This window comes from Ascaphus truei, chromosome 16 (genome assembly GCF_040206685.1).
Source record: "Ascaphus truei isolate aAscTru1 chromosome 16, aAscTru1.hap1, whole genome shotgun sequence".
NCBI lineage: Eukaryota > Metazoa > Chordata > Amphibia > Anura > Ascaphidae > Ascaphus > Ascaphus truei.
In genome coordinates this window covers 47,721,281-47,747,828 of record NC_134498.1, presented here as the reverse complement: position 1 = coordinate 47,747,828, position 26,548 = coordinate 47,721,281, and the positions used below count along the sequence as shown (strand labels likewise).

General features: G+C 45.5%; 1 protein-coding gene across 1 annotated transcript in view; it reads right to left on the bottom strand.

The window, feature by feature from the left end:
* The window catches only part of ALG13 (ALG13 UDP-N-acetylglucosaminyltransferase subunit), a 63,480-nt gene extending 38,639 nt beyond the window's left edge, over nucleotides 1-24,841 (bottom strand). Inside the window, exons 1-7 of the mRNA XM_075572669.1 lie at nucleotides 24,714-24,841; nucleotides 21,396-21,558; nucleotides 17,505-17,643; nucleotides 10,453-10,562; nucleotides 8,081-8,145; nucleotides 4,162-4,226; nucleotides 3,750-3,918 (exon numbers count right to left, since the gene is read on the bottom strand). Coding sequence (XP_075428784.1) covers nucleotides 3,750-3,918; nucleotides 4,162-4,226; nucleotides 8,081-8,145; nucleotides 10,453-10,562; nucleotides 17,505-17,643; nucleotides 21,396-21,558; nucleotides 24,714-24,797 — 795 coding nt within the window. The 5' untranslated portion in view covers nucleotides 24,798-24,841. The remainder of the gene's footprint in view (nucleotides 1-3,749; nucleotides 3,919-4,161; nucleotides 4,227-8,080; nucleotides 8,146-10,452; nucleotides 10,563-17,504; nucleotides 17,644-21,395; nucleotides 21,559-24,713) is intronic.
* Between the last annotated feature and the right edge of the window lie 1,707 nt (nucleotides 24,842-26,548).

The window sequence follows — 26,548 nt, the reverse complement described above, 5'->3', positions numbered from 1 at the left end:
AAAAATGCTTTCTTTTGTGTTACTCAAATCAACAGGATAGATATAGATAGACAGATATAGACCCGTACATACATACACACACAGATTTACATGTAATAGGTACAGTTACTCCATGTTTGTGGAAAGAATTGTATGTTGAGATGCAAATACTGTATCAGGTAACATTTTTTTCAACAGTATTTCCAGTGGAACAAAATAAAAATAAAGGAAGCTTACAGTTTTAATTCCGCAGGGTAACCATTCCGTAACTTATAACCATATAATGTAAATAAAAGAGTGTTAGACGAGAGCGGGGTTTCTTCTCTTTGGTCTTTCTGTGGAAGAGTACGAGCGTTTTTATTTCCGTATGTCCACGCCTGTCGGGTATAGCGACTTACGCCTAAAGCACCAATTTATATGCTATTCTTATTATTTTTGTATATTATTCATTCCTCTTGCGTTATTTATTTTTGTGGTTTTAACATTAGTCTTGACTTTATTTTTACATTGCTGCATTTTTGTTGCTTACATATGAAGCCATTTAAATAATTCAAATTGAACATGTTTGAAAGGGGAAAATACAAGCGGCATCTGATTATTTATTGTAAGAGAAGTTCAAAATAAAAATATATGGTATATGCAGTTCTGTTTCACACCAAGACACACACACACACACACACACACACACACACACACACCACACACACACACACACACACACACACACACACACACACACACACACACACACACACACCAAGACAGACAGACAGACACACACACACACACCAAGACAGACACACACACACACACACACCAAGACAGAGACACACACACACACCAAGACAGAGACACACACACACCAAGACAGAGACACACACACACCAAGACAGAGACACACACACACCAAGACAGAGACACACACACACCAAGACAGAGACACACACACACACCAAGACAGAGACACACACACACACACACCAAGACAGAGACACACACACCAAGACAGAGACACACACACACCAAGACAGAGACACACACACACCAAGACAGAGACACACACACACCAAGACAGAGACACACACACACCAAGACAGAGACACACACCAAGACAGACACTCACGCACACAAGACAGACACACACGCACACCAAGACAGACACACACACCAAGACAGACACACACACCAAGACAGACACACACACCAAGACAGACACACACACCAAGACAGACACACACGCTCTTTATAAAACATTTTAATAAATGGCAAGTTCATATAAATAAAACGCCTTTTATCGCAAATATTTTTTTGTGTATTTTAATAACACAACAATTAAAAACGGTGTAACTGAGACAAGTTCTGGCTTCAGTGGCAGTTGAATCTAAATATATAAGAATTCAGGAGACCTCACATCTGAGTTCATACAGTTCATTGATTTTGCTGCCAATACTGGATTATGCAAACATTTTTCTAGTTAAAATACATGACAACGTATATATACACACATATATACACCCGTCTCCCCCCCCCAAGATTGTTTGAAAATATAATCAAACATGTATGAAAATGACCGAAAAGCCATATTTTTACAATTCATGTGTGAAATTTACAAGCGCATTTCAGATAAAAGTGGCATTTAAATGTCCATGAAGTTTAAATGAATAGACATAATCCCCATTAGTTACATTTCATGGGACTATTTTCTATTTATATAACTTTTGTCTGGAAGTAATGAACTCTGCTTTTCTATTCGTGACATTTGATTTTTTTTTAAAACAGCATTTTACTATCGATTTATTTTATATTTTTGTCATTTTAAATTCTTAACTGGAGCTTTTTGCGTTCTCAATGCACTGTCCCCTCAATGTGCACACAGCATTAGCCATTAAATAGAATAAATTCAGAATTGGGCGTTTAGTTCCCACATTCCCTATAGAAAATCACATTCAACTCAAACTTTGGTATTAAAATGTATTTGTATTAACGAAGACACTTTTCTGACAAAGTCCTTGTTGGACGGGTTCACACCTCATGGAAGGGGGAGTCACGCCTCATGGAAGGGGGGGGTCACGCCTCATGGAGGGGGGGGGTCACACCTCATGGAAGGGGGGGGGGTCACACCTCATGGAAGGGGGGGGGGTCACACCTCATGGAAGGGGGGGGGGGGGTCACACCTCATGGAAGGGGGGGGTCACACGTCATGGAAGGGGGGGGGGTCACACCTCATGGAAGGGGGGGTCACACCTCGTGGATGGGGGGGGTCACACCTCGTGGATGGGGGGGGGGGTCACACCTCGTGGAAGGGGGGGTCACACCTCGTGGAAGGGGGGGCACACCTCATGGAAGGGGGGTCACACCTCATGGAAGGGGGGGGGGTCACACCTCATGGAAGGGGGGGGTCACACCTCATGGAAGGGGGGGGTCACACCTCATGGAAGGGGGGGGTCACACCTCATGGAAGGGGGGGGGGTCACACCTCATGGAAGGGGGGGTCACACCTCATGGAAGGGGGGGTCACACCTCATGGAAGGGGGGGTTCACACCTCATGGAAGGGGGGGTTCACACCTCATGGAAGGGGGGGTTCACACCTCATGGAAGGGGGGTTCACACCCTCATGGAAGGGGGGTTCACACCTCATGGAAGGGGGGTTCACACCTCATGGAAGGGGGGTTCACACCTCATGGAAGGGGGGGTTCACACCTCATGGAAGGGGGGGGTTCACACCTCATGGGAAGGCGGGGGTTCACACCTCATGGAAGGGGGGTCACACCTCATGGAAGGGGGGTCACACCTCATGGAAGGGGGGTCACAACTCATGGAAGGGGGACATTACATTCGGATTATAACGGCTCGGAAGCTTTTTGTGCCGAAAACTTTATTTATTTTGTGCAGCCGCGTGAATCACAGGAGTGTAATATAATACATAATAACATATAATATATAATCACCACCGGAGAGTTATTTCTGTGCTCACATCTTTGTCCTGGGTTTTGTCATTTACAGAGTTTCCTCCCCTCAATCCCTTCAGCCAAAGCTCCCCTCCCCATGCCCCCCTCGTCTTCCCCTCTCCCCCCATGCCCCCCCTCGTCTTCCCCTCTCCCCCCATTGCCCCCCTCCCCCCATGCCCCCCTCGTCTTCCCCTCTCCCCCCCGGTGCCCCCTCGTCTTCCTCTCCCCCGTGCCCCCTCGTCTTCCTCTCCCCTCGTCTTCCCCTCTCCCCCCGTGCCCCCCTCGTCTTCCCCTCGTGCCCCCCTCGTCTTCCCCTCGTGCCCCCCCTCGTCTTCCCCTCTCCCCCCATGCCCCCCTCGTCTTCCTCTCCCCCCATGCCCCCCTCGTCTTCCTCTCCCCTCATGCCCCCCTCGTCTTCCTCTCCCCCCATGCCCCCCTCGTCTTCCCCTCTCCCCCCATGCCCCCCTCGTCTTCCCTCTCCCCCCATGCCCCCCTCGTCTTCCCCTCTCCCCCCTCGTCTTCCCCTCTCCCCCCTCGTCTTCCCCTCTCCCCCCTCGTCTTCCCCTCTCCCCCCTCGTCTTCCCCTCTCCCCCCTCGTCTTCCCCTCTCCCCCCCCCCGCACCCTCATGTCTCCCCTGACCCCCCATGTCTCCCCCCGCACCCTCATTTCTCCCCTGACCGCCCTGTCCCCCCATGTCTCCCCCCGCACCCTCATTTCTCCCTTGACCTCCCTGTCCCCCCATGTCTCCCGCCGCACCCTCATTTCTCCCCTGACCCCCCTGTCCCCCATGCCACCCCATGTCTCCCCCTGTCCCCCTCACCTGCTCGGACACGGCTCGGAACAGGCAGGACGCATCCTTTGCGGTCATTTTCCGGTACAGCCCCAGACTCCCCAGATATTCATCCATGGTCACTTCATTCAGTGACTTCTGTCCGAAGTATTTCTTCCAGCCCTTCTGCATGGCGACTCCCGTGAGAGACCCCCGGGCACTACACACCGGAAACACCCAGGCATACACACCGGAGACTCCCGTGAGACCCCCAGGCACTCACACCGGAGACCCCCAGGCACACACACCGGAGACCCCCGTGAGACCCCCAGGCACACACACCGGAGACCCCCGTGAGACCCCCAGGCACTCACAGCGGAGACCCCCGTGATACCCCCAGGCACACACAGCGGAGTCCCCCAGGCACTCAGCGGAGACCCCCGTGAGACCCCCAGGCACTCACAGCGGAGACCCCCGTGAGACCCCCAGGCACTCAGCGGAGACCCCCGTGAGACCCCCAGGCACACACTGCGGAGACCCCCGTGAGATCCCCAGGAAAACACCAGAGACCCCCAGCCAAACACACCAGAGACCCCCAGCCAAACACACCAGAGACCCCCAGCCAAACACACCAGAGACCCCCAGGCAAACACACCCAGAGACCCCCAGGCACACACCGGAGCCCCCCGGACACGCAACACACCGGCAACTTCTGCCCGGTAACTCCCTAGAGGGGGCGGCACTCCGAGCCATCTTAAATAACCCCCTCCCTGCCAGTGCAACAAGTACCTGTGTGTGCAGGTCAGGGGGGGCTGGGTGTGTGCAGAGCAGGGGGGACTGGGTGTGTGCAGAGCAGGGGGGACTGGGTGTGTGCAGAGCAGGGGGGACTGGGTGTGTGCAGAGCAGGGGGAGCTGGGTGTGTGCAGAGCAGTGTGTGCTGGGTGTGTGCAGAGCAGTGTGTGCTGGGTGTGTGCAGAGCAGTGTGTGCTGGGTGTGTGCAGAGCAGGGAGTGCAGTGCATGCAGTGAATGGGGTGCTGTGTGTGCAGAGTAGGTTGGTATTCTGTGTAAAGAGTAGGGGTACTGATTGTGCAGATCAGTGTGTGTAGAGTAGGTTGGTATGGTGTGTGCAGAGCAGGGGTACTGATTGTGCAGAGCTGAGGGTACTGATTGTGCAGAGCTGAGGGTGCTGTGTGTGCAGAGCAGGGATACTGATTGTGCATAGCTCAGGGTGCTGTGTGTGCAGAGCAGGGGTACTGTGTGTGCAGAGCTGAGGGTACTGATTGTGCAGAGCTCAGGGTGCTGTGTGTGCAGAGCAGGGGTACTGATTGTGCATAGCTCAGGGTGCTGTGTGTGCAGAGGAGGGGTACTGATTGTGCAGAGCTCAGGGTGCTGTGTGTGCAGAGCAGGGATACTGATTGTGCAGAGCTGAGGGTACTGATTGTGCAGAGCTCAGGGTGCTGTGTGTGCAGAGCAGGGATACTGATTGTGCGTAGCTCAGGGTGCTGTGTGTGCAGAACAGGGGTACTGATTGTGCAGAGCTGAGGGTACTGATTGTGCATAGCTCAGGGTGCTGTGTGTGCAGAGCAGGGGTACTGATTGTGCAGAGCTCAGGGTGCTGTGTGTGCAGAGCAGGGATACTGATTGTGCGTAGCTCAGGGTGCTGTGTGTGCAGAACAGGGGTACTGATTGTGCAGAGCTGAGGGTACTGATTGTGCAGAGCTCAGGGTGCTGTGTGTGCAGAACAGGGGTACTGATTGTGCATAGCTCAGAGTGCTGTGTGTGCAGAGCAGGGATACTGATTGTGCGTAGCTCAGGGTGCTGTGTGTGCAGAGTAGGGGGCGGAAGAAGCTGAAGAACAAACTGATTTGAAAATAACAATACATTAATGTAAAAGTAACGTTACCCAGCATTAAACCCGTGTAATACACCTGCACTCCAGGGACGAACCAGAGCTTCCACAAAACACACACTTCTTTTCTATCAGATCGTGTATTATATTTATTAATATACTACATTAAACGTGCAGAGCCATTTAACCATTTCAGCACCAGAGAGGATCTGTAGCAGAGTCGTTTCTAGATATCATTAGAATTAAAATGACACAAAGAAAATATAAACGTACTCATTTTTAAATAAGAAACATGTAAAAATCTTCTTTTAAGAGGGGGGTGGGGGGAGGGAGGATATTTCATAGGGTAAGTCAGCCACACCAAAGTGCCCCAACTTCTCTTGTTTGAAAGTCACTGACATTAATGATCACTTTTAATGTGCTTATTCATTATAGTCTGGTAAAAAATAATAATGATGCAATGTAGTATGTTTGTAAGCTCTTGGGACGAGGAGGGACAGGGTGGGTATAAAAGTAAGCTTGGTTAATACGGTCAGTGGGATGTGTTTATTTGAGTGGGAAAAGAAAATTTACCCTACCCTGGAAAATGAACACTTGGCATTTAGGGGCCTATGCAGAGAGCAGCGCTATTTCGAAATTCGCCAATTTTTGGAGAAAATCGCGCAGAAAGCAGCAGAAAATGGCGAGTTCCGAAAAACGCGCCAATTTTTCTTTTCTATTTGTAAAACTCGCCTCGCGGCTGGCGAGAACCTCAATCTCGCCAGTTTTAAAAATATCCGTATGCAGAGAGGCGCGAACGGCATCTAGCGGCTGTTCGCGCCAATAAAATGGCGCGATTGTCTCCTTTTTGCCTCGCCAGAAAAAACTGGCAAGAAGCTGCCGCTCGCGGCCATTGCAAAGGGAAAAAAAAGGCGCGAATTTGTTTTTACACGTTTCTGAAGCGCGCATCTCGCCAATTTAAACTCGCCACACGCATCCATGTTAAACATAGCAGAATTCGCACTTTTCTGCATATGGAGAATAAAACTCTCCAAAAAAGCTACTTTTTAATAAATTCGCTGCTCTCTGCATAGGCCCCTTAAAGTGCAATTGCTAGGCCCAAAGTGAACTAATGGCAGCGATATGTTTAAGGGGTTAAATGTGTGACTGAAAACACACACACACACACACACACACACACACACACACACACACACACACACACACACACACACACACACACACACACACACACACACACACACACACACACACACACACACACACACACACACACACACACACACACACACACACACACACACACACACACACACACACACACTTTTTTTGTAAGTAGTTAAGATGGGAGGGGGTTGATTTCCTCTGGCTACTCCCCTTTGGCTGATATCATGGTGTTCACAAAGTTTGCATATTCCACCCTCCTCTTTATTGGCTCTATCATTGGATTGGGTGGGATAATGGTTAAAATAAAATAAAAAAATCAAAAATCTTACCCATTCTGGCCCCCGGATGAAATAAGGTTTGTCATTAATTTCCAGAGAAACAAAAGCCAAATCTTTGCTTTATTTGCACACTTCGATTAGTTTAAGGAAGACAATTACATTGTCTGCAACAGGTTGGTTTAGGCAGGCAAATGTGAGATTGTACCGTTCCAGAAGCCCCAGGCTGTGTAATGCCTAATGCAGGGGCGGCCAACTCCAGTCCTCAAGGGCCAACAACAGGTTGGGTTGTAAGGATATCCCTGCTTCAGCATAGGTGGCAGTCAAAGACTCAGCTACTGATTGTGCCACCTGTGCTGAAGCAGGGATATCAGTCAACCCTGATCTGTTGGTGGCCCTTGAGGACTGGAGTTGGCCAGGCAACGACTGACCCCACTGATTGAGCCACCTGTGCTGAAGCATGGATATCCCTAATACTTGGCGATATCCCAAGTGGTAATCTATCCCATCCTAACCCCCACCGGTTAAAGCAGGTGTTTCACCTGCTAACTCCCCCCTCCCCCAGAGTATAAAGCTGATGATTTTTATAAGGTAGATGCTATTTACCATGTGAACAGAGAATATAAGGCAAATGTTCAGCATTAAAGAGGCAGACCTGGCAAAAAAAAATAGGATTGAAGCCGGGGTTCTGTGAAGCAGGACCGGGGACCCCCTGCTCCCTGAGATACTTACTTCCGTAGGAGCCCCGACTGGGTTCACAATATGTCCTTCGTGGGCCAATAGGAAGCCGTGAGGTCATCTCGTGTCTTCCTATTGGCCCGCGGGAGCTTTAAAACTGCGCATAGAAACCGACAGTCGCCACATGTGACTATCTCTAAACCAATCAGAGACCGCGGCCCGCCCCCTTTCGTGACGTCGCTGGCAACCTAATTATAATTTTCGCGGGTGGCGACGGGTGACGTCATCGGTCGCCGTCGCCAGCACGGCCTACATATGGGAGAGGTAGGAGGTTACAGAGCTGGTGGCCGGGTAAATACACATCCTTTTTATATACGGCACACCTATATTTTTTCACCTATGTAAAACTCACGATTGTGTTCATGTTTGCTAGTGAAATGGGGCCTAAAACTTCCAGGTGCAAAAACAAAGACAACCCTGCAACAAAAATAAAGAAAAAAGAAACCAGAATGATCACGTAAAAATAATTTCATTTTTTTGTTTGATGAATTCAGGGGGGGGGGGGGGTTCGTGCTGGTTTTTACACTATTATTCAAAGTATTTAAAGCAGCTGTCCAAGCTGCCATTTTTTTTTTGTTTCTTCAATTTAAAATTTTCCCCTTTAATATGTGCAATCAATCCAATACAATCCGTGCAATGATAAGTAATTAGCTAAATTACTGATCGATCTGCACAGATTCGACTCGGGTTCACTAAATGGCTGTCAGTGCAGCAGAAGAGGGCCAAAGATGCAATGTTCTGTGGGGAAGATCATGTGACCAGGCTGTCACTAGATACAATAGGTGCACTGCTAGAGAGAGGGCAGGGCTCAAAAAGGGGTGTGCCAGAGCCTGTTTCAGAAGAGGAAGGGGTTGTGACTTTGTAAATGGTTGCTATAGAAACAAAAAATGCTTGTTACAGTATAATTCATTCAAAATGTCATTCAGTTGTTTAAAAGAAAAAAGAAGGCTACAAGTATTTTCTCATAGTACAGAACTGATTTATTAAAAAAAAAACACAGATGTAGGATATTGCTGGGTCTGCAGCTTTAAGTGGTAATGGCATACACCAGGGCAATTCAACCAATTCTCCAAAGGCACCAGACCAGAAACCATTCCGATCCAGATCCACAAAAGGGCGCAAAGCTTTACAGACTTTACTTCCATTTGGGGATCTGCGCCTTAGTAATAGAAGGGCCACACGCTTATTATAATGTCATTTTAGACCCATTTAAAGGCTTGAAAATTATTATATTTATACATTTTTGCAAACATCTGTACCAGATATATTGATATTACCTTAACTAAGGGGTGCTTAACAACCGTCCGTCAAGCTCCCCCGACAGGTCAGGGTGTTCAGGATATCCCTGCTTCAGCACAGGTGGCGCAGTCTTTAGCCACCTGTGCTGAAATAGGGATACCTGTTGGGGATTGGGGGGGGAGGGGGGGGCTTGAGCACCCCTGCCTTAACTTACAAGTGAAAAAGTTCACCACCTAAGCCGCTAAAATGGAATTACATTTGTAGAGTACCTGGCACACAGCAATTATGTCTTTAACCGAGTGCTCATTTGCATATCATTACCCAGAATCCCTGGCTGCGGTGAAAGCGCTGTATGCCGAGATTTAACGGGGAAAGGCAGGGGGTTTCAGAGCTGTCTGAGACATGTGAATGTGCTCACAAGGGGTATTTTTATCTGCGTAACGAAGTGAGAATTATACACCCCAATAGATTGTCAGTAGGAAATAAAAGCACGAGAGAATTTAGTCAAATTAAAATGATATTAAATATCTCCATCTTTAGGAATTTTGGGGAATAAAATCCATCGGGTTGTGTTTTGGGGAACGGGCGTGTATGATTTCGATTTTTTTTTTGTTTATGAAGTGGGACTGTCCCTTTTCATGTGCGCTTACATTGCAACACTACTAAACTATGATGCATGTAATATAGTAAGACTATTATCGTTATTATTCACAAGCCAGATATTAGTATTGAAATTGTGTTTCCCCAAACAGAAGCTGCTAGTGAACTTGTTTGGATAGATCAGTGTTTTTCAACCAGGGGTCCTAGCAACCCTTGGGTTCTCTGCAATTTTGTGGTCATTTGAAAATTGTACCAAATACAGAAGAATTTACAAAGCATCGGATCTCAGAGGCGCTATTAGAGAGGGTTGGGGTTCCTTACAATGCATCTGATCTCAGACGCGCTATTAGAGAGGGTTGGGGTTCCTTACACTGCATCTGATCTCAGACGCGCTATTAGAGAGGGTTGGGGTTCCTTACAATGCATCTGAAATCAGACGCGCTATTAGAGAGGGTTGGGGGTTCCTCAGGATTTAACTTGGGGTTCCTTAACTAAAAAAAAAAGCTGGAAACCACTGAGATAGACATTTCTCTATCTTGTTACAATCCGGTCAGAAATTGATTAACACACACACAATCCCAGCTAGCCCAAACTTCTACACCCACCACATCATGAATATATATTTATGTCAAAAAGAGTGCTACTGGGCGTGGCAAATGTATACAACAAAAGACAGGGGTGCCCAATGCTACATCCAATTGACAATTGTTACAATCCAGTAGGAGCTGCCAGTAAAAAAAGAAAAATACTTGTGTTTAAATTCATATTTAAAAAAACAAGCAAAAAAAATAAAAAGGGAGTCTGATCTTTATTATTACATAGTTTGTGGATGTCATTTAATTATGAAGACACGTCAAAACAAAAACATTTATTATACACCCGGTTATTTAAATCCTACAGCCTCATCTAAAAACGTAGCAAATTTTTCTGGCTTCCCGAGAGGAAAGTGCTTCAGTTCCGCGAGGTCCATTGTCCGTAATGTGTCCCCAAGGGTACTATATCAAGAAAAGAAAATAGATTACAAGGCATTATGTAGAGCTCAATAGTTCGTGCATGGAGACAGGGGGAGAGGGGAGTGTGTGTACATAAATATTTTTTTAAACAGGATGTCTTCTTGAGCTGGACCATGTAATTTAGCACCAGGACCCACTGGCTCCAAAAACAGCTACCAGTGAAGTTACCTGCATCTGCCCCTCCAGGAGAAACAAACAGGGCGGCCAAATCTCATGGGTCCTACAGGCCGATAGGAAGCCACAGTGCCATCCGCTGTGGCTTCCTATTGGACAGCAATTTAAACCCACAAGAGAAACCAGGAAGTAATGCCAGTAACTGCTAACTTCACCTTTAAGAATATAGGAAAGCGGTGACCTTGGTGCTTTAAAAAAAACCCACACAGTCCCACTCGCGCAGACTATCCAAATGAGGGTCTCAGTTTAAAGATAATAAATATCCATCCAATTCCTTGTGCCAAAGAGGGGGCTCCGATCTCCCTCCAGGTGATCCAGAAGATCTTCAACAAATGACAAGAAAACATTAAAGGAATAAGAATGTCCCCTATGGTTTTTAACCTTTACTGTGCTGGGGGTCCGGCAACACCAGAGATCCACAAGACCCCCAGCACTTCTGAGGCAGGAGCAATCACAGAAATGGAAGTGTGTGGGCTAGATTGGATGGGCCTGAACGGTCAGCCCAATCACCCCCTGCAAGACTAGCGTGTGCCGACGACATACATGGTACATAAAGTGTTGTACCAGGTACTGTATTTCATAATGGCTCTATATCTATCTCCAGAAAAGGCAAAGCGCACAAAAGTGAATGGCAAAAAGGTGTATTAAAAAACACAACATCTATCACAAACTCACATGTAATGAAGATTAAAATGAACTCTTTGAAGTCCCGGTGAGAGCGGTAAGGTCCAAAGATGAAATACAGATGAGACCCAGTACACCCCGGACACCAGCTCGCAGCAAACGGGAAACTGGGGACATCAATTAGCAAACTCAACAACTGATCCACCGGTGAGACGTCTAGCGCGCAGCCGCACGCACGAACGCAGATGGGGAACCTCCAATACAAGCTTCTGAGCAGCAGTTTTTTAATACACCTTTTTGCCATTCACTTTGGTGCGCTTTGCCTTTTCTTGATAGAGAGAGAGAGATATAGAGCCATTATGATATACAGTACCTGGTACAACACTTTATGTACCATGTATGTCGTCGGCACACGCTAGTCTTGCAGGGGGTGATTGGGCTGACCGCTCAGGCCCATCTGATCTAGCCCACACACTTCCATTTCTGTGATTGCTCCTGCCTCAGAAGTGCTGGGGGTCTTGTGGATCTCTGGTGTTGCCGGACCGCCAGCACAGTAAAGGTTAAAAACCATAGGGGACATTCTTATTAGTTTAATGCAATGTCACTTGTGATATTCTAGGTCTGTAATGGTAAAAAGAAAATGATTATATATATATATATATATATATATATATATATATATATATATATATAGCTTTTTTTATTATTATTTTTCATGTGGAACACAAGCTATGATCTTTTCATTCAGTGTGATTCATACTGAAGATAATAATTAGTGATAAAGAAAATAAGCGCAAATAACACCACTTTTAACAAAGAAATAAAATATACTGTCCCTTAGAAAGTGCAGCTCCTGAGATAGGATTCAATCCCAATCCAAACAGCAAACGGTGAAGAGCAGCAGGTTCGCAAATTTAATCAGGACAAGGAAAGAAATTAAAAAACACAAAATAGTGCAACATTGTTTTTTTTCAGAGAAATAGAATTCGTACTGAAGACTGCAGATTTTACACTCGCGTGTTTAACGTGATATTCAGGCAGTGTGGTTATTAGAAGTGACCAACTTTAGTTACATCCAGACAGGTACTGCAAATCAACACAGGTGACCAACTTTGATTGCATCCAGACAGGTACTCCAGATCAACACTGGCAATATTCCAAAGGGGGGGGGGGGGGGGGAGAAATCCATATATACAAGGAGAAAAGCAAAAATAGTGTTTAAAAAAAACAAAAACACAAAGTATTGCACTTGCATAAGTGTCTTTGTGGTGAGCATTCAGACCACCCTGGGTCAGTTGGACAAACAGCACTCCCAACAGCAGCAGCTTCTGCCCCACGGCCGATACAGCACCCACTGGGCTGAATGATGCAGTCTCCGATATGAATGCCTCCAACAAAGTGTCCTTTAGTAGTGCATAACTTCACCCTACGCACGTTTCAACTTTCCAGTCTTCCTCAGGGGAAATCCTGTGTTGATCTGGAGTACCTGTCTGGATGTAACTAAAGTTGGTCACTTCTAATAACCACACTGCCTGAATATCACGTTAAGCACGCAAGTGTAAAATCTGCAGTCTACAACACGAATTCTATTTCTCTGAAAAAAAACAATGTTGCACTATTTTGTGTTTTAAATTTTTTCATGTCCTGATGAAATTTGCGCACCTGCTGTTCTTCATCGTTTGAGGATAAGTAGCTACAAGTTAAGTTTTTCTATCAAAATCTATAATCTTTTACCACCACCAGGATGCTTTTCCACGGTTTAACAAGCAATAATCACCAAAAGGACATACGATCTACTGAGGATTACAACACGCTCCTTGAGATATACCCTATACACACCTGTGTAAGGTATCCCAAGGCTCACACACTGTGGGGTCTAGCCAGGATATTATACTGTGTGGGAATCTCACAGTAAGGCGATTATAAGAATTCAGTGTGTGTGTGTGTGTGTGTGTGTGTGTGTGTGTATATATATATATATATATATACAGTGTTCGACAAACCTATACATTTGCTCGCCCCGGGCGAGTGGATTTAACATCGTGGCGAGCTCCTATTGGCCCAAGCAGCACACGTTTGGTACTAGGTGGCGTGTACATTTTTTTGTGTGGCGAGTAGATTTTTTGGTGATTTGTCGACCACTGTGTGTATATATATATATATATATATATATATATATATATATATATATATAAAATGTTTTGTTGTCATATTCTTTCCAACATATTCATCGGAGAAAAAAAAAAAAAAAAGTACCAGGATTCCAGCGCCAAAGAGGACTATTTGTGTCTCAGTCTCTATATAATGTTTGAAACAGACGTGAATATTCTAAATGTGGATATATATATAGATATATATATAAAAGAAAAAAAGAGGAGAGAGCGCACGCCCCATAGCGTAAAAAGGTAATTTAATGAGGGAAGGGGGGGGGTAAGGGGGGTAGTTAAAATGCACTCACAAGGGTATAAGTAATAAAGGCATTGTGTGATTATAATCACCACCATCCGGTTCTTGCTTTGTGTCTTTAATGCAGTCCGGTCTCGGAACAGGATGGGTCCGCGTCCCAGCTAGTAGAGAAGGCCAACGGGTATCATACGTCCTTAGAGAGTTCAGGAAAGTGTGGCTCTGTATTCCTCAAGCCTCCGTAGCATCGGCGCAGATCTCGGTCTGTTCTCTGCGCTGTATGATGACGTAATGTCGTAGCGTCTGACGTAATGACGCTCCCTTACGCGTTTCGTCACTCGGCGGGTGACTTTCTCAAAGGGTGGTACTGAGAGAGGGTCTGTCCGCTATTTAAATACACGAACCAATGCCGCTTAATCAACAGAACGCCCCTCATCAGCTGTTGATGCTTGCAACTCAATACAATTGTCCACAATACTAATACACTCTAAAAGTGCCTAATAAAAACTATTTGCCTCATTGAAGGAGATTGGTTATACATATGTGTGACTAAATACTAGACATTGCCGGACCCAAGGGACTCATATATCCTATAACATATCAGATATAAACTCATGCAGGGACATACCTAAATAATATACCAAACCAAGAAATAAATATATATAAAGAATGATATCCTAGCATGACTAAAGATATATAGACCCTAATAGACCCTTAATGAATTATTTATGTAACAATACTATTCCCATATAAGGGACAATACAAAACAGGCAAAAACAAATTTGCATCAGAATTCTAGGAGTATGCTAATGAATAATTAAAAACCACAAATTATTTAACTTAAAACATATATTATTATAAAAAATCAGAATGTTAATGGACACTAACCTAAGGTGCATAAGTCCTTGTCCAATCCCCCTGGCAGACCCATAGTTTCGGGGGTGGAGTCGATGACATCGAGTCTATCCCAATATGTTGATTATTTTCTCCATCCCTATGTAGTCAAGCTTAGGTCCCATGTTAGGGATACACTCCATGTCATCGACTCCATCTCTGATATTAAGTGGAAATCCACTTATCTATGGGCCACATGTGATGTCACATCACTATATACCTGTATTCAACATGCCAGGGGGTTAGAAGCAATTAAATACTGGCTGGACACGGACTTATCATTTCCAGATAAGCACAAGCACTTTATTTTGCAAAGTATTCATTTTATTCTCACTCACAATTATTTTTTATTTGAAGATAATTATCACTTACAAATCTGTGGAACGGCCATGGGCACGAGATTCGCTCCTAGCTACGCTAACCTATTCCTGGGGTACTGGGAGGAGTCCCATGTGTGGCTAAATGACACACTTGGGGCGGGTCTCGTGTACTATGGTCGCTTCATAGATGATATTATTATCATTTGGGATGGTGAAGAGTCTAATCTATCTGGCATCTTGAGTTCCTTCAACAACAATCTATTTGGATTAAAATTCACTTTTGAAATTGATGCAGTGTCCACTGTGTTTTTGGATCTGGCCCTTAGTACAGACGCAGACTTGAATATTATCACCTCCACACATTTCAAGTCTGTGTCTGTAAACAGCTATGTCCATGCGTCCAGCAATCATCACAAGCAGTGGCTCGACAATGTTCCCTTGGGACAGTTTCATAGAATACGGAGGAACTGCTCAAGGGACATGGAATTTAAAAGCCAATCTGAAACACTCAGTGATAAATTTATATCTAAAGGATATGATCCTGATTTGATCTCGGAGGCTCTTAGTAAGGTTAGCTCCATTGACAGATCTGTTCTATTGGATAAATCTAAGAAAGGAGACAAGGGGGTTCGCTTGAGTTATGACACTCCAGTGGAACCCATGAATACAGAGGTGTCCACTTTGAGGTTTATAACAACTTATAACCAGTCTTATAGATCTATTAACAAAATTTTGAACAAACACTGGTCTATCCTCAAGCGTGATCCCCATCTAGGATCTTGTCTGCCAGCAAGAGCTAAAATAGTGTACAGAAAGGCAAGAAGCATGAAGAGTCTGCTAGCCCCCACGAAACTTAGGTCATCCTTGTCTAATACTATTACTCCTAAGGGTCCATTAGGTAATCATCAGTGTGGACGTAATCGGTGTATTACCTGCAGGCATCTCCAGAAAGAAACGCTGATTGATTCTCCAAGCAGAGGTACCACATATCCCATCACTAGTTATATTGACTGTCTTAGCACATATGTGGTATATCTTATACAGTGTGGATGCAGCCAAAAATATGTTGGACGCACCACCAGAACTCTTGGCACTCGCTTCCTGGAACACAGGAGAAATGTGATTAAAGGTCTCAACTCCCACAGTGTCTCTCGACACTTTAAACTTTATCATCAACAAGATCCAAAAACAATGACAGTAATGGGAATTGAGACCATTTCTCCTTGTACTCTAGGAGGCGACCGCTTCAAGACCCTCTGCAAGCGGGAAACCTTTTGGATCCACCAGTTGGGGACTCTTATCAGTTATAGGATATATGAGTCCCTTGGGTCCGGCAATGTCTAGTATTTAGTCACACATATGTATAACCAATCTCCTTCAATGAGGCAAATAGTTTTTATTAGGCACTTTTAGAGTGTATTAGTATTGTGGACAATTGTATTGAGTTGCAAGCATCAACAGCTGATGAGGGGCGTTCTGTTGATTAAGCGGCATTGGTTCGTGTATTTAAATAGCGGACAGACCCTCTCTCAGTACCGCCCTTTGAGAAAGTCACCCGCCGAGTGACGAAACGCGTAAGGGAGCGTCATTACGTCAGACGCTACGACATTACGTCATCATACAGCGCAGAGAACAGACCGAGATCTGCGCCGATGCTACGGAGGCTTGAGGAATACAGAGCCACACTTTCCTGAACTCTCTAAGGACGTATGATACCCGTTGGCCTTCTCTACTAGCTGGGACGCGGACCCATCCTGTTCCGAGACCGGACTGCATTAAAGACACAAAGCAAGAACCGGATGGTGGTGATTATAATCACACAATGCCTTTATTACTTGTACCCTTGTGAGTGCATTTTAACTACCCCCCTTACCCCCCCTTCCCTCATTAAATTACCTTTTTACGCTATGGGGCGTGCGCTCTCTCCTCTTTTTTTCTTTTAGATTTCCTGTGGACGTGGTTTGTCCATCTTTGAGAGCAGCCGAAGTTCCCCTGCACAAGTATCCATTTCATTTTGGACTTACAATTGAGGACTGGTTTATCCTTTTTCTTTAGTTATTTGTTTTTTTTTTTTTTAATTATAATAAGCATTTTTATATATATTTTATATGTACACAGTTGTTTAAGTTAAGTGTTTAGTCCTGTTCACATTCCAGGTGTTTTATGAGTATTTGTTAGCTAATTATGTACTATTAATAGGAGTTCATTCTTAATTTATAATCCTATTTTCACTTCATACTATATTACACCTCCCCGTTTTTTATACAAATTTTAGATTAATAGTTTTGATTATCCCCAATTGGTTCAGAGGCGCAGCTTTTTCCTTTTGCTTTGTATAGATATATATATATATAGATATATATATCTATATATATATGAGCACACTGTGTCAGTATTGGCTTCCTGCCTTTTCAGGAATATTCCTGGGGGCTCTATTATTTTGTTAAGGGCCCTGGAAACCCTTCCTTCCAAGAGGGGTGCCTACGAGGTGCCGAAATGCAATCTGTACCTGCATGTGCAGTAATAGAGATGCCCGTCATTATAAAGCTGCTTCGCCAATTCCAGCTGGTGATTGGACATGAGCTTTTCATTGATCACAACAATGAGCGGTTTCCCTTCACCGAGGGTTTCCAAGCAGCTTCCGGCACCTACGCAGGAAATCACAATTAGCAGAGATTGGAGGGAGGGACGTGGAATGCGTTGGGCAGTCAGCCAAAGAGAAGACTCCCAAGAGAAAGGAAAGATGTGCAAACAAAAAAGATATTGGGTGCGGATGCCTGGGAGAAATGTTTTAACCTCCATCTCTGAACCAATGTTTCTAGCTAATTTTGCCCCCTTCAAAACAATATATTATGCAAATATACGTCTAACTTTGCCTTAAAGCTGCAGACCAAGCAATATTAAACGTGTTTTTTTTTTAATAAATCATTTCTGTACTATAAAAAAAAATGCTACAATTATTTTCTCAAACAACTCTTAAGTTACATTTTTAATGTATTATAATGTAACAAGCATTTTTTTTTATTGCAACCATTTACAAAGTCACATTCCTTTCCTCTTCTGAAACAGGCTCTGACACACCCCTTTTTTGAGCCCTGCCCTCGCTCTAGCAGTGCACCAATTGTATCTAGTGCCTGCCTGGTCACATGATCTTCCCCACAGAACTTTGCATCTTTGGTCCTCTTCTTCTGCACTGGCAGCCATTTAGTGAACCCCCGAGCCGAATCTTCGCCGATCGATCACAGGAGAACAGATCGATCGGCAACTTGGCTAATAACTTATCATTGCGTGGATTGTATTGATGCACCTATTAAAGGGGGGAAAAAATAAAATGGCAGCTTGGACGGCTGCTTTAACATCCTAATCACATTCACAACAAATATGAAAATACAAATACCCCAGAGCACGAGCATTAAGCTCCTTTCTACCCAGGCGGCTTAACAGTGGAAAGAGCATTACGGTGATGCAGAATTCTGAGGATGGACAACATTAACAAGTCCTACAAATGTATCATTTTAAAATCGGTTAAAAACAACAAAAAAGGTAGCGCTAACCAAAAGGATATAACGTGATGTATAATACCCTATGTTAAAATAGTCAATCATACATAGGGGGCTGCCTAGGATACAAAAAACTGACCCCCTTGTCAGAGCTAGAGCATGGAAAAAGGAATGTATCTGGAGGCGCCTAAAATAACAATTGCTACAAAAAGGATATATGAAAACCAAGCCTGTTGGCTGATGGAACGTAGCTCCTCACGATGTGCTTTAAAAGAAAGAAAAAGCACAACACATAGCGTAATACTGTAAATGATCGGACAAACAACACTTAAGACAACATATAACAGCTGAGAAACAGTTAGGTGAAATTATACAATAAAAACATTTAATAACAATTAATAATAATTCATATTATACATGGACATATAATAATATGGACAGGTTAAAATGAAATTATGATTGAAGTGCTCCGCAGCACCGATGGTGACGGTTGCAATGCCTACTCACCAGATGGAATAGGTAAGCAGGCGGTGGATAATTTAGAGAGTATCCCCTCTCGTTTCGGTAAGCTGCTTCCTGCTGGCGGGCGTCTCCGTTAATGCGTGTGTGTCGATCTGCATGCAGGATCTCCCGCGGCACGCTGGGAAGGACGCCCAGATGGTTAGGAGCGGCAACAGCTGATTCGGCTCGCCGTCAGCAACAGCAGGCTAGCTGGTTAGCAGCGAACGCAGATTCGGCAATGCGTGGGGGGAAATCACCAAAGGCCAAGGTGCAGAGTACTGGAATCGCCACCCTACGCGTTTCGAAAGCTCTCTGCTTTCTTCCTCAGGGGTATGTGAAGTAAAAAGTCCAGCAAAGTCCCTTAAATACAAAGTCTATAATTATAGGAATTAATTTCACCTGCAGTCTGATGCACATGCGCAATGGGCAAATGAAGTAGTTCTTGGGCATGATTGTGCAATCAGGCACATGCGCAATGAAAATGTTCATGTTGATATTACAAAGTGCTGATGCAAGTCTGTATAATCAGCTGTTACACGAAACAAACAACTAAAACATGACTAACTTTACTATAAACTATAAACATGTAATGACTATCATGATATATTAATATTAATATAATGTAACTCGTTAAACAATATATAAATGAAATTAACTAAATCCTAAAGATATTCTAAGTGATAAACACATAATCATACTAATGCTATAAACATAGTGAGCTATAGTGAATTATTTTACATATCAATTACAAGTGTGGAACTACATAAGGTTGTGCTCAAAAAAATACAGATATTTTTATACAAGTAATAATAGCAATTTCTTAATGTATGTGTGGAGGAGCCTGATAATAGAAATCAATAATTGGACAATGTTAGCAATAGTATGCAGATTATATTAATGCTAGTGTTTCTATCCTACCAAAAAGGCTTTTAAATCAAATTCTACATTTAAGCCCATTGGGGATAGAGTGCGTAATTCATAGATCCAATAGGATTCTCTTCTCCCCAATAGGCTCAAAGTGTTACCTCCTCTCCAATGTGGAGTAATGCATTCTATAGCTACGCATTTTAAACCCTTTGGATCTCGATTGTGCACTTGGAAGAAAATGATGGGACACATTGTGTGTAACTAAACCAATTTTAATATTGTATATATGTTCATACAAACGTCTTTTAATAGCTCTAGTGGTCATACCCACATACTGCAGACCACATGGACATTCAAGTAAATAAATAACAAAAGAACTGTTGCACGTGATGTGTTGCTTAATTTTATACGTTTTTTGAGTATTATTTGAAACAAAATCAGATTTTTTAATGCTATATTTACATGCCGTACATCTATTATAGATGAAGTATCCCCCACAGAGTGCCATTCTATGATGGATAGGTGGCAGTGATGGACAGCTAGGTGCCAGTCTTTGTTTATAGTTTATAGTAAAGTTAGTCATGTTTTAGTTGTTTGTTTCGTGTAACAGCTGATTATACAGACTTGCATCAGCACTTTGTAATATCAACATGAACATTTTCATTGCGCATGTGCCTGATTGCACAATCATGCCCAAGAACTACTTCATTTGCCCATTGCGCATGTGCATCAGACTGCAGGTGAAATTAATTCCTATAATTATAGACTTTGTATTTAAGGGACTTTGCTGGACTTTTTACTTCACATACCCGAGGAAGAAAGCAGAGAGCTTTCGAAACGCGTAGGGTGGCGATTCCAGTACTCTGCACCTTGGCCTTTGGTGATTTCCCCCCACGCATTGCCGAATCTTCGTTCGCTGCTAACCAGCTAGCCTGCTGTTGCTGACGGCGAGCCGAATCAGCTTTTGCCGCACCTAACCATCTGGGCGTCCTTCCCAGCGTGCCGCGGGAGATCCTGCATGCAGATCGACACCCACGCATTAACGGAGACGCCCGCCAGCAGGAAGCAGCTTACCGAAACGAGAGGGGATACTCTCTAAATTATCCACCGCCTGCTTACCTATTCCATCTGGTGAGTAGGCATTGCAACCGTCACCATCGGTGCTGCGGAGCACTTCAATCATTATTTCATTTTAACCTGTCCATATTATTATATGTCCATGTATAATATGAATTATTATTAATTGTTATTAAATGTTTTTATTGTATAATTTCACCTGTTTCTCAGCTGTTATATGTTGTCTTAAGTGTTGTTTGTCTGATCATCTACAGTATTACGCTATGTGTTGTGCTTTTTCTTTCTTTTAAAGCACATCGTGAGGAGCTACAGTACGTTCCATCAGCCAACAGGCTTGGTTTTCATATATCCTTTTTGTAGCAATTGTTATTCTAGGCGCCTCCAGATACATTCCTTTTTCCATTTTAAAATCGGTTGGTTGGAAATGAGTTTCCTCCAATGGAACGAAGATATACCTGCGTGGCTAATAACGAGGTCAGCTTTCTTAGTGTCTTCTGCCAGCGAGTCTTTGTATCTGAAAACTTCCAGGGTGAACGTAGTGGTACGGAGAGGTTCGGGTTCTACGGCTCCCTTGCCAATCTGAAGAACCAGCCTGTTATAGCCAAGGCTTTTGAGGATCTAGTGTGGGGAAAAGAAAAAAACTAATGTTATGGTTAAAGCAATAATTCTGGGGGGTTTTACCCGTTCTGCGTGGAACACTATTGTTGAACTAGTTCAGGGGTGGCCAGCTACCATCCTTAAGGGCCACCAACTGGTAAGATTTTTAAGGATACCCCTTTGAGCCAATGATTGAGCCAACTGTGCTGAAGGAGTATGCTTAAAACCTGACCTGTTGGTGGCCCTGGTCACCCATGCACTAGTGCCTTCCCACAAAATCACATTTTCCAAGGCGAAGACAAAGCATTGAACCAGTAATACATAACCCTTCTGCTAGACTCCCAAATCATTTTGTGCACAGTATTTTTTGATAAATCTCATCCCAATCTCTCAAACAAAATGTTTTCCGGTACCATGGTGCGTTCTCCATTCCTAAAATACGGAGCCCAGAAAAGGCCTACAGCAATGGGTTGCAAGAGAGAAGCCGGCAGTTACTATGGAGGAGAAAAGAAACCGAAAGAAATAAAAAATAGCAATAAAAAAAAAAGGGAGTTGTGTTTTTAGAACAAGGCTGTGCCATCTGAAATAGGGCACCGCTGGAACTGGGCGATAGGTTAATAATGAAAGGTCAAAAAACAAGAAGCCCCGTGACACCTTTATCTTTTATAGGCTTGAGCATGACAGGGGCTGCAAATCACAATAAAACTGTCTCCTAATAGATAAATGTAAAATACATTGTAAATTAAATAACTATCCTACACACATCTGCAAATGGAGCACACAACAACATTTTAAGATTGCTTCCCCCCCGCACTCCCCAAGAAACTGTCGGAAAACACTTAAAGGGAAAGCAGTAGAAGGGAGCGTTCTCTACTCACTCCCTGTCACACAAACCCTTCTGAATGGGGTTTTTTGGGGGGACGCAACCCTCAAATCTTGGCTGTCTGTGCAGCGAATACAGAATGTGGAGGGGGAGCAAAGTCGAAACAAATTGTTTTTGGGAGATGTGGTTTAAAATAAAAGGAAGGGTCTATTTATCCGGCATACTGCCCGATAACCCCTCGCTCTTCCTTATTTAGCCGGAGAATTATTTTCTCCCAGTTTATTGGGATAGAGAGTGCTGATAAGGGTTAGGGGGGGGGGGGAATGTTAGGGTTCAGTTTAGCCTGGCATACTGGAGTTAGGGTGAACGTTAGGCTGGTATACAGGGGTTAAGGTAAGGGTTAGGCCATGGCCAAGGTGAAGCGAGCGGGCTCATGTGCAACGCGATTCGAACCACGAATCACAATGTGATTGTCCATAGTGCGTCCGCGGGCACGTGCCCTGCTTGCCGAGACAAGCAAATTTGATTTTTTCACGCTGACCTGTCCACGGTTCAGCCAATGAGGGTGAACCGCTCACGTGACGTCACCGGCACGCCCCCCCACCCCCCCTACGTGCGCAATTAGCAGGTCACGAATCGCCCGACGTCACAGAGCTCGAGCGCACTTACATTCACCCTGGCCGCAGTCTTAGGCTAGCAGGTTAGGTTAATTTGGCTGGCGGGTTAGGCGGGCATGTTAAGGTCAGTTGGGTTAGGCGGCCGGGTTAGCATTAAGGTAATGATTAGGCTGGCGGGATCAGATAAGTGTGAGGACGGCGGGTTAAGGTGAGGTTGGCGGGTTAATGAGAGGGCGAGGTTGGCGGGCTAAGGAGAGGATGAGGTTGGCGGGCTAAGGAGAGGGTGAGGATGGCGGGCTGAGAGGGTGAGGTTGGCGGGTTAAGGAGAGGGCGAGGTTGGCGGGCTGAGAGGGTGAGGTTGGCGGGCTAAGGAGAGGGCGAGGTTGGCGGGCTGAGAGGGTGAGGTTGGCGGGTTAAGGAGAGGGCGAGGTTGGCGGGCTGAGAGGGTGAGGTTGGCGGGCTAAGGAGAGGGTGAGGTTGGCGGGCTAAGGAGAGGGTGAGGTTGGTGGGCTAAGGAGAGGGCGAGGTTGGCGGGCTGAGAGGGTGAGGTTGGCGGGTTAAGGAGAGGGCGAGGTTGGCGGGCTGAGAGGGTGAGGTTGGCGGGTTAAGGAGAGGGCGAGGTTGGCAGGTTAAGGAGAGGGCGAGGTTGGCGGGTTAAGGAGAGGGCGAGGTTGGCGGGTTAAGGTAAGGATGAAGTTGGCTGATCAGGTAAAGGTGAGCGGCGGCTTAGCATTAAGGTAATAATTAGACTGGCAGGATCAGGTAAGAGTGAAGCTGATCAAGGGGCCTATGCAGAGAGCAACGGTTAAATAAATTGGAGATTTGAAACACTTTGCCATATAATGGCGCGAATGTATCTCCATATGCAGGAAGGAAGGATAAGTGGCAATATCACCATGCAGGAATATGTAGAGTTGAAAACCGCGTGATTAGCGCGGTAGAAAACTGCTTTGACAAAACCGGATATTGCTGGTTATGTTCCCTATCGCCGCTCACATGCACTTTCTTGCCAACTTTTGTTGGCGTGCATACTTGGAGAACATCTCTCCATGTTTTTGGCGACATGAGCCGGGAAAAGATGTTCGGCCCTTCCTGCATACGGCGGTTTGAAATACAGATGAAATGTAGGTTCGCGCCAACCGCGCGGCGCGTTTAAAAAAAAATAATAAAAAATTGGCGCTTTTCTCTCTTTTCCCCTCTTTTGCGCCATTTCATGCATTTCTGTTGAAAAATGTCCCTGCAGCCTGGCGATATACCGCGCATCGCTGCTCTCAGCATGAGGCCCCAAGTCTCTTATTTATCCGGATGCCATTTGTATAAAACTAAACCTTGGTAAATAGGCTCTACCAAAATAAAAATGTGACCAGCTGGGATAAATGCACCCCCCTCCTCACTGCTTACTGTGACCCCCCCCCCCTCCACTGTGACCCCCCTCTCCACTGCTCACTGTGACTCCCCTCTCCACTGCTCACTGTGACCCCCTCCCCACTGCTTACTCTGACCCCTCCCTCCCCACTGCTTACTGTGACCCCTCCCTCCCCACTGCTCACTGTGACCCCTCTCCACTGCTTACTGTGACCCCTCCCTCCCCACTGCTCACTGTGACCCCTCCCTCCCCACTGCTCACTGTGACCCCTCCCTCCCCACTGCTCACTGTGACCCCCTCTCCACTGCTTAGTGTGACCCCTCCCTCCCCACTGTGACCCCTCCCTCCCCACTGTGACCCCACTGCTCACTGTGACATTGTGCTCAGAAGACACACAGGAGATCAGCTCATCAAAGCTCGTGCTCCCCACTGTCACAAACACACACTTCCCCATCCTCCTGCATGTGGCCAGCAAGTCACTTCCTCATCCCATGAAAGACCGCATCTGATTGGTCCCTGCTGACAGCTCTCCATTGGCCTCAGTTGTGTCCTTGTTTTTGATTGGCTATGCCTCTCTGGCTAGGCAGGGTTATGGAGCTCAGATTTAAAGGGATCCCAGTGTTAACCCCTCTGCTGCCAGAGGGAATTAAAAGGATAGAGATGCAGTTCCACCCATCTTTATTTGATACATTTTCATCTTCCCTTCGCCTTATGTTGTTATTTACCTGCTGCGCGTATCCACATTGTTTGTCATTTATTTACCCTGTATTTTAATTTGGTAGAGCGTTGCGCACATTGGTGGCACCATGTAAATATAATTATACATACATACAAAAAAGGGAACGTCACAGGTGACCTGGGATAGGACAAGATGTCCGTCAGTGACCGCTGCGTTCAGGTCTGCTGGGAACTCGCAGCGTATTCCTCAGATGTTATTACAATCAGCAATTTAGTTACAAAAAATTATTTAGAGGCGAGACCTCAGTCTTTGATACCAGAGACTGCGTGATCTTAAGTCAAATCAGTGAAAAATGAATTTTCTCCGCCCGTTGCGTGCCTTGTGAACGCGCGTTGTACGAGGACCGGACGGTGTAACTCGTACGTCATGGTCTTTTGGTGTTTTTATAGGGGAAGTTGCGATGTGAACGGAAGAGGGCGATCTCGCAATTCCGTTCATGTCACCGCCGTGCTGTAGCGACCATGAGGCATATGTATCCAGGCAAGAGTGGAGCAATTCAAGTCTGCCTTCTGTATCTAAATCAGTCTCCCGACTAAAACCGTCTCACTCACTGCCCCAGTGCACCTCTGGAATGTCCTTCCCCTCAATATCCGACTGGAACCCCCTCTCTCCACTTTTAAGACCTGTTTTAAAACACACCTGTTTAATGAAGCATATGAGTAGCTCTGTGGCTGATAATATACACCGCATACATCGACCTTGGCCCCTTACAGACGCACTTACCAGAACATCCTCCTACTGTCTCTGTAAGTTCCCCCCCGCTTACCACTTAGGCTGCGGCCAGGCTGGGAGCGTGCGCGCTGGCGCTTGAGTGCAGTGACATCATGCGCTCTGCTTGGCCAGGTGATTTCTGGCCAGCTAGTTGCGCGCGCAGGGGGGGGCGCTTATAGTGCCGACGCCGGCAACGTCGCGTCAAAAAAATGCATTGCCGCCATCGCGCTTATAGTAAGCGCGGCGCGACAGCTTGGTCGCGATCGCTGGAAGTCATCTCAATTTGATTTTTCCAGCGACCGCAGCCTGCCGTCACCGTCGCCGGCACTATAATCGTAGCTTATAGTGCCAGCGACGGCGACACGACGTCGCCCGAAAACAAATACATTGCCACCGCCGCGTGCGCTTATAGTGCGCGCGACGACGACAAAGCGATGGAGCGCCGTCGCGGAAACTGGAAGCCGGCAAAATTTGATTTTTCAAGGGCCGTCGCGTCACGTTATGGCCCTTGAACAAATCAAATTGCCGGAATCCCGCGACCCCGCCGCCCGGCGAAACATAACTTTCGTCGGTGGCGACGGGTGACGTCACTATAGGCACGGCCTTAGACTGCAAGCTCTTTGGGGCAGGGACTCATTGTTTTATGTCTGAAGCGCTTATTCCCATTCTGTCTTATAATATGTCACGTGTGTTACTGCTGTGACGCGCTACACACGCACACACACACGCACACACGCACGCACACACAATTCCAT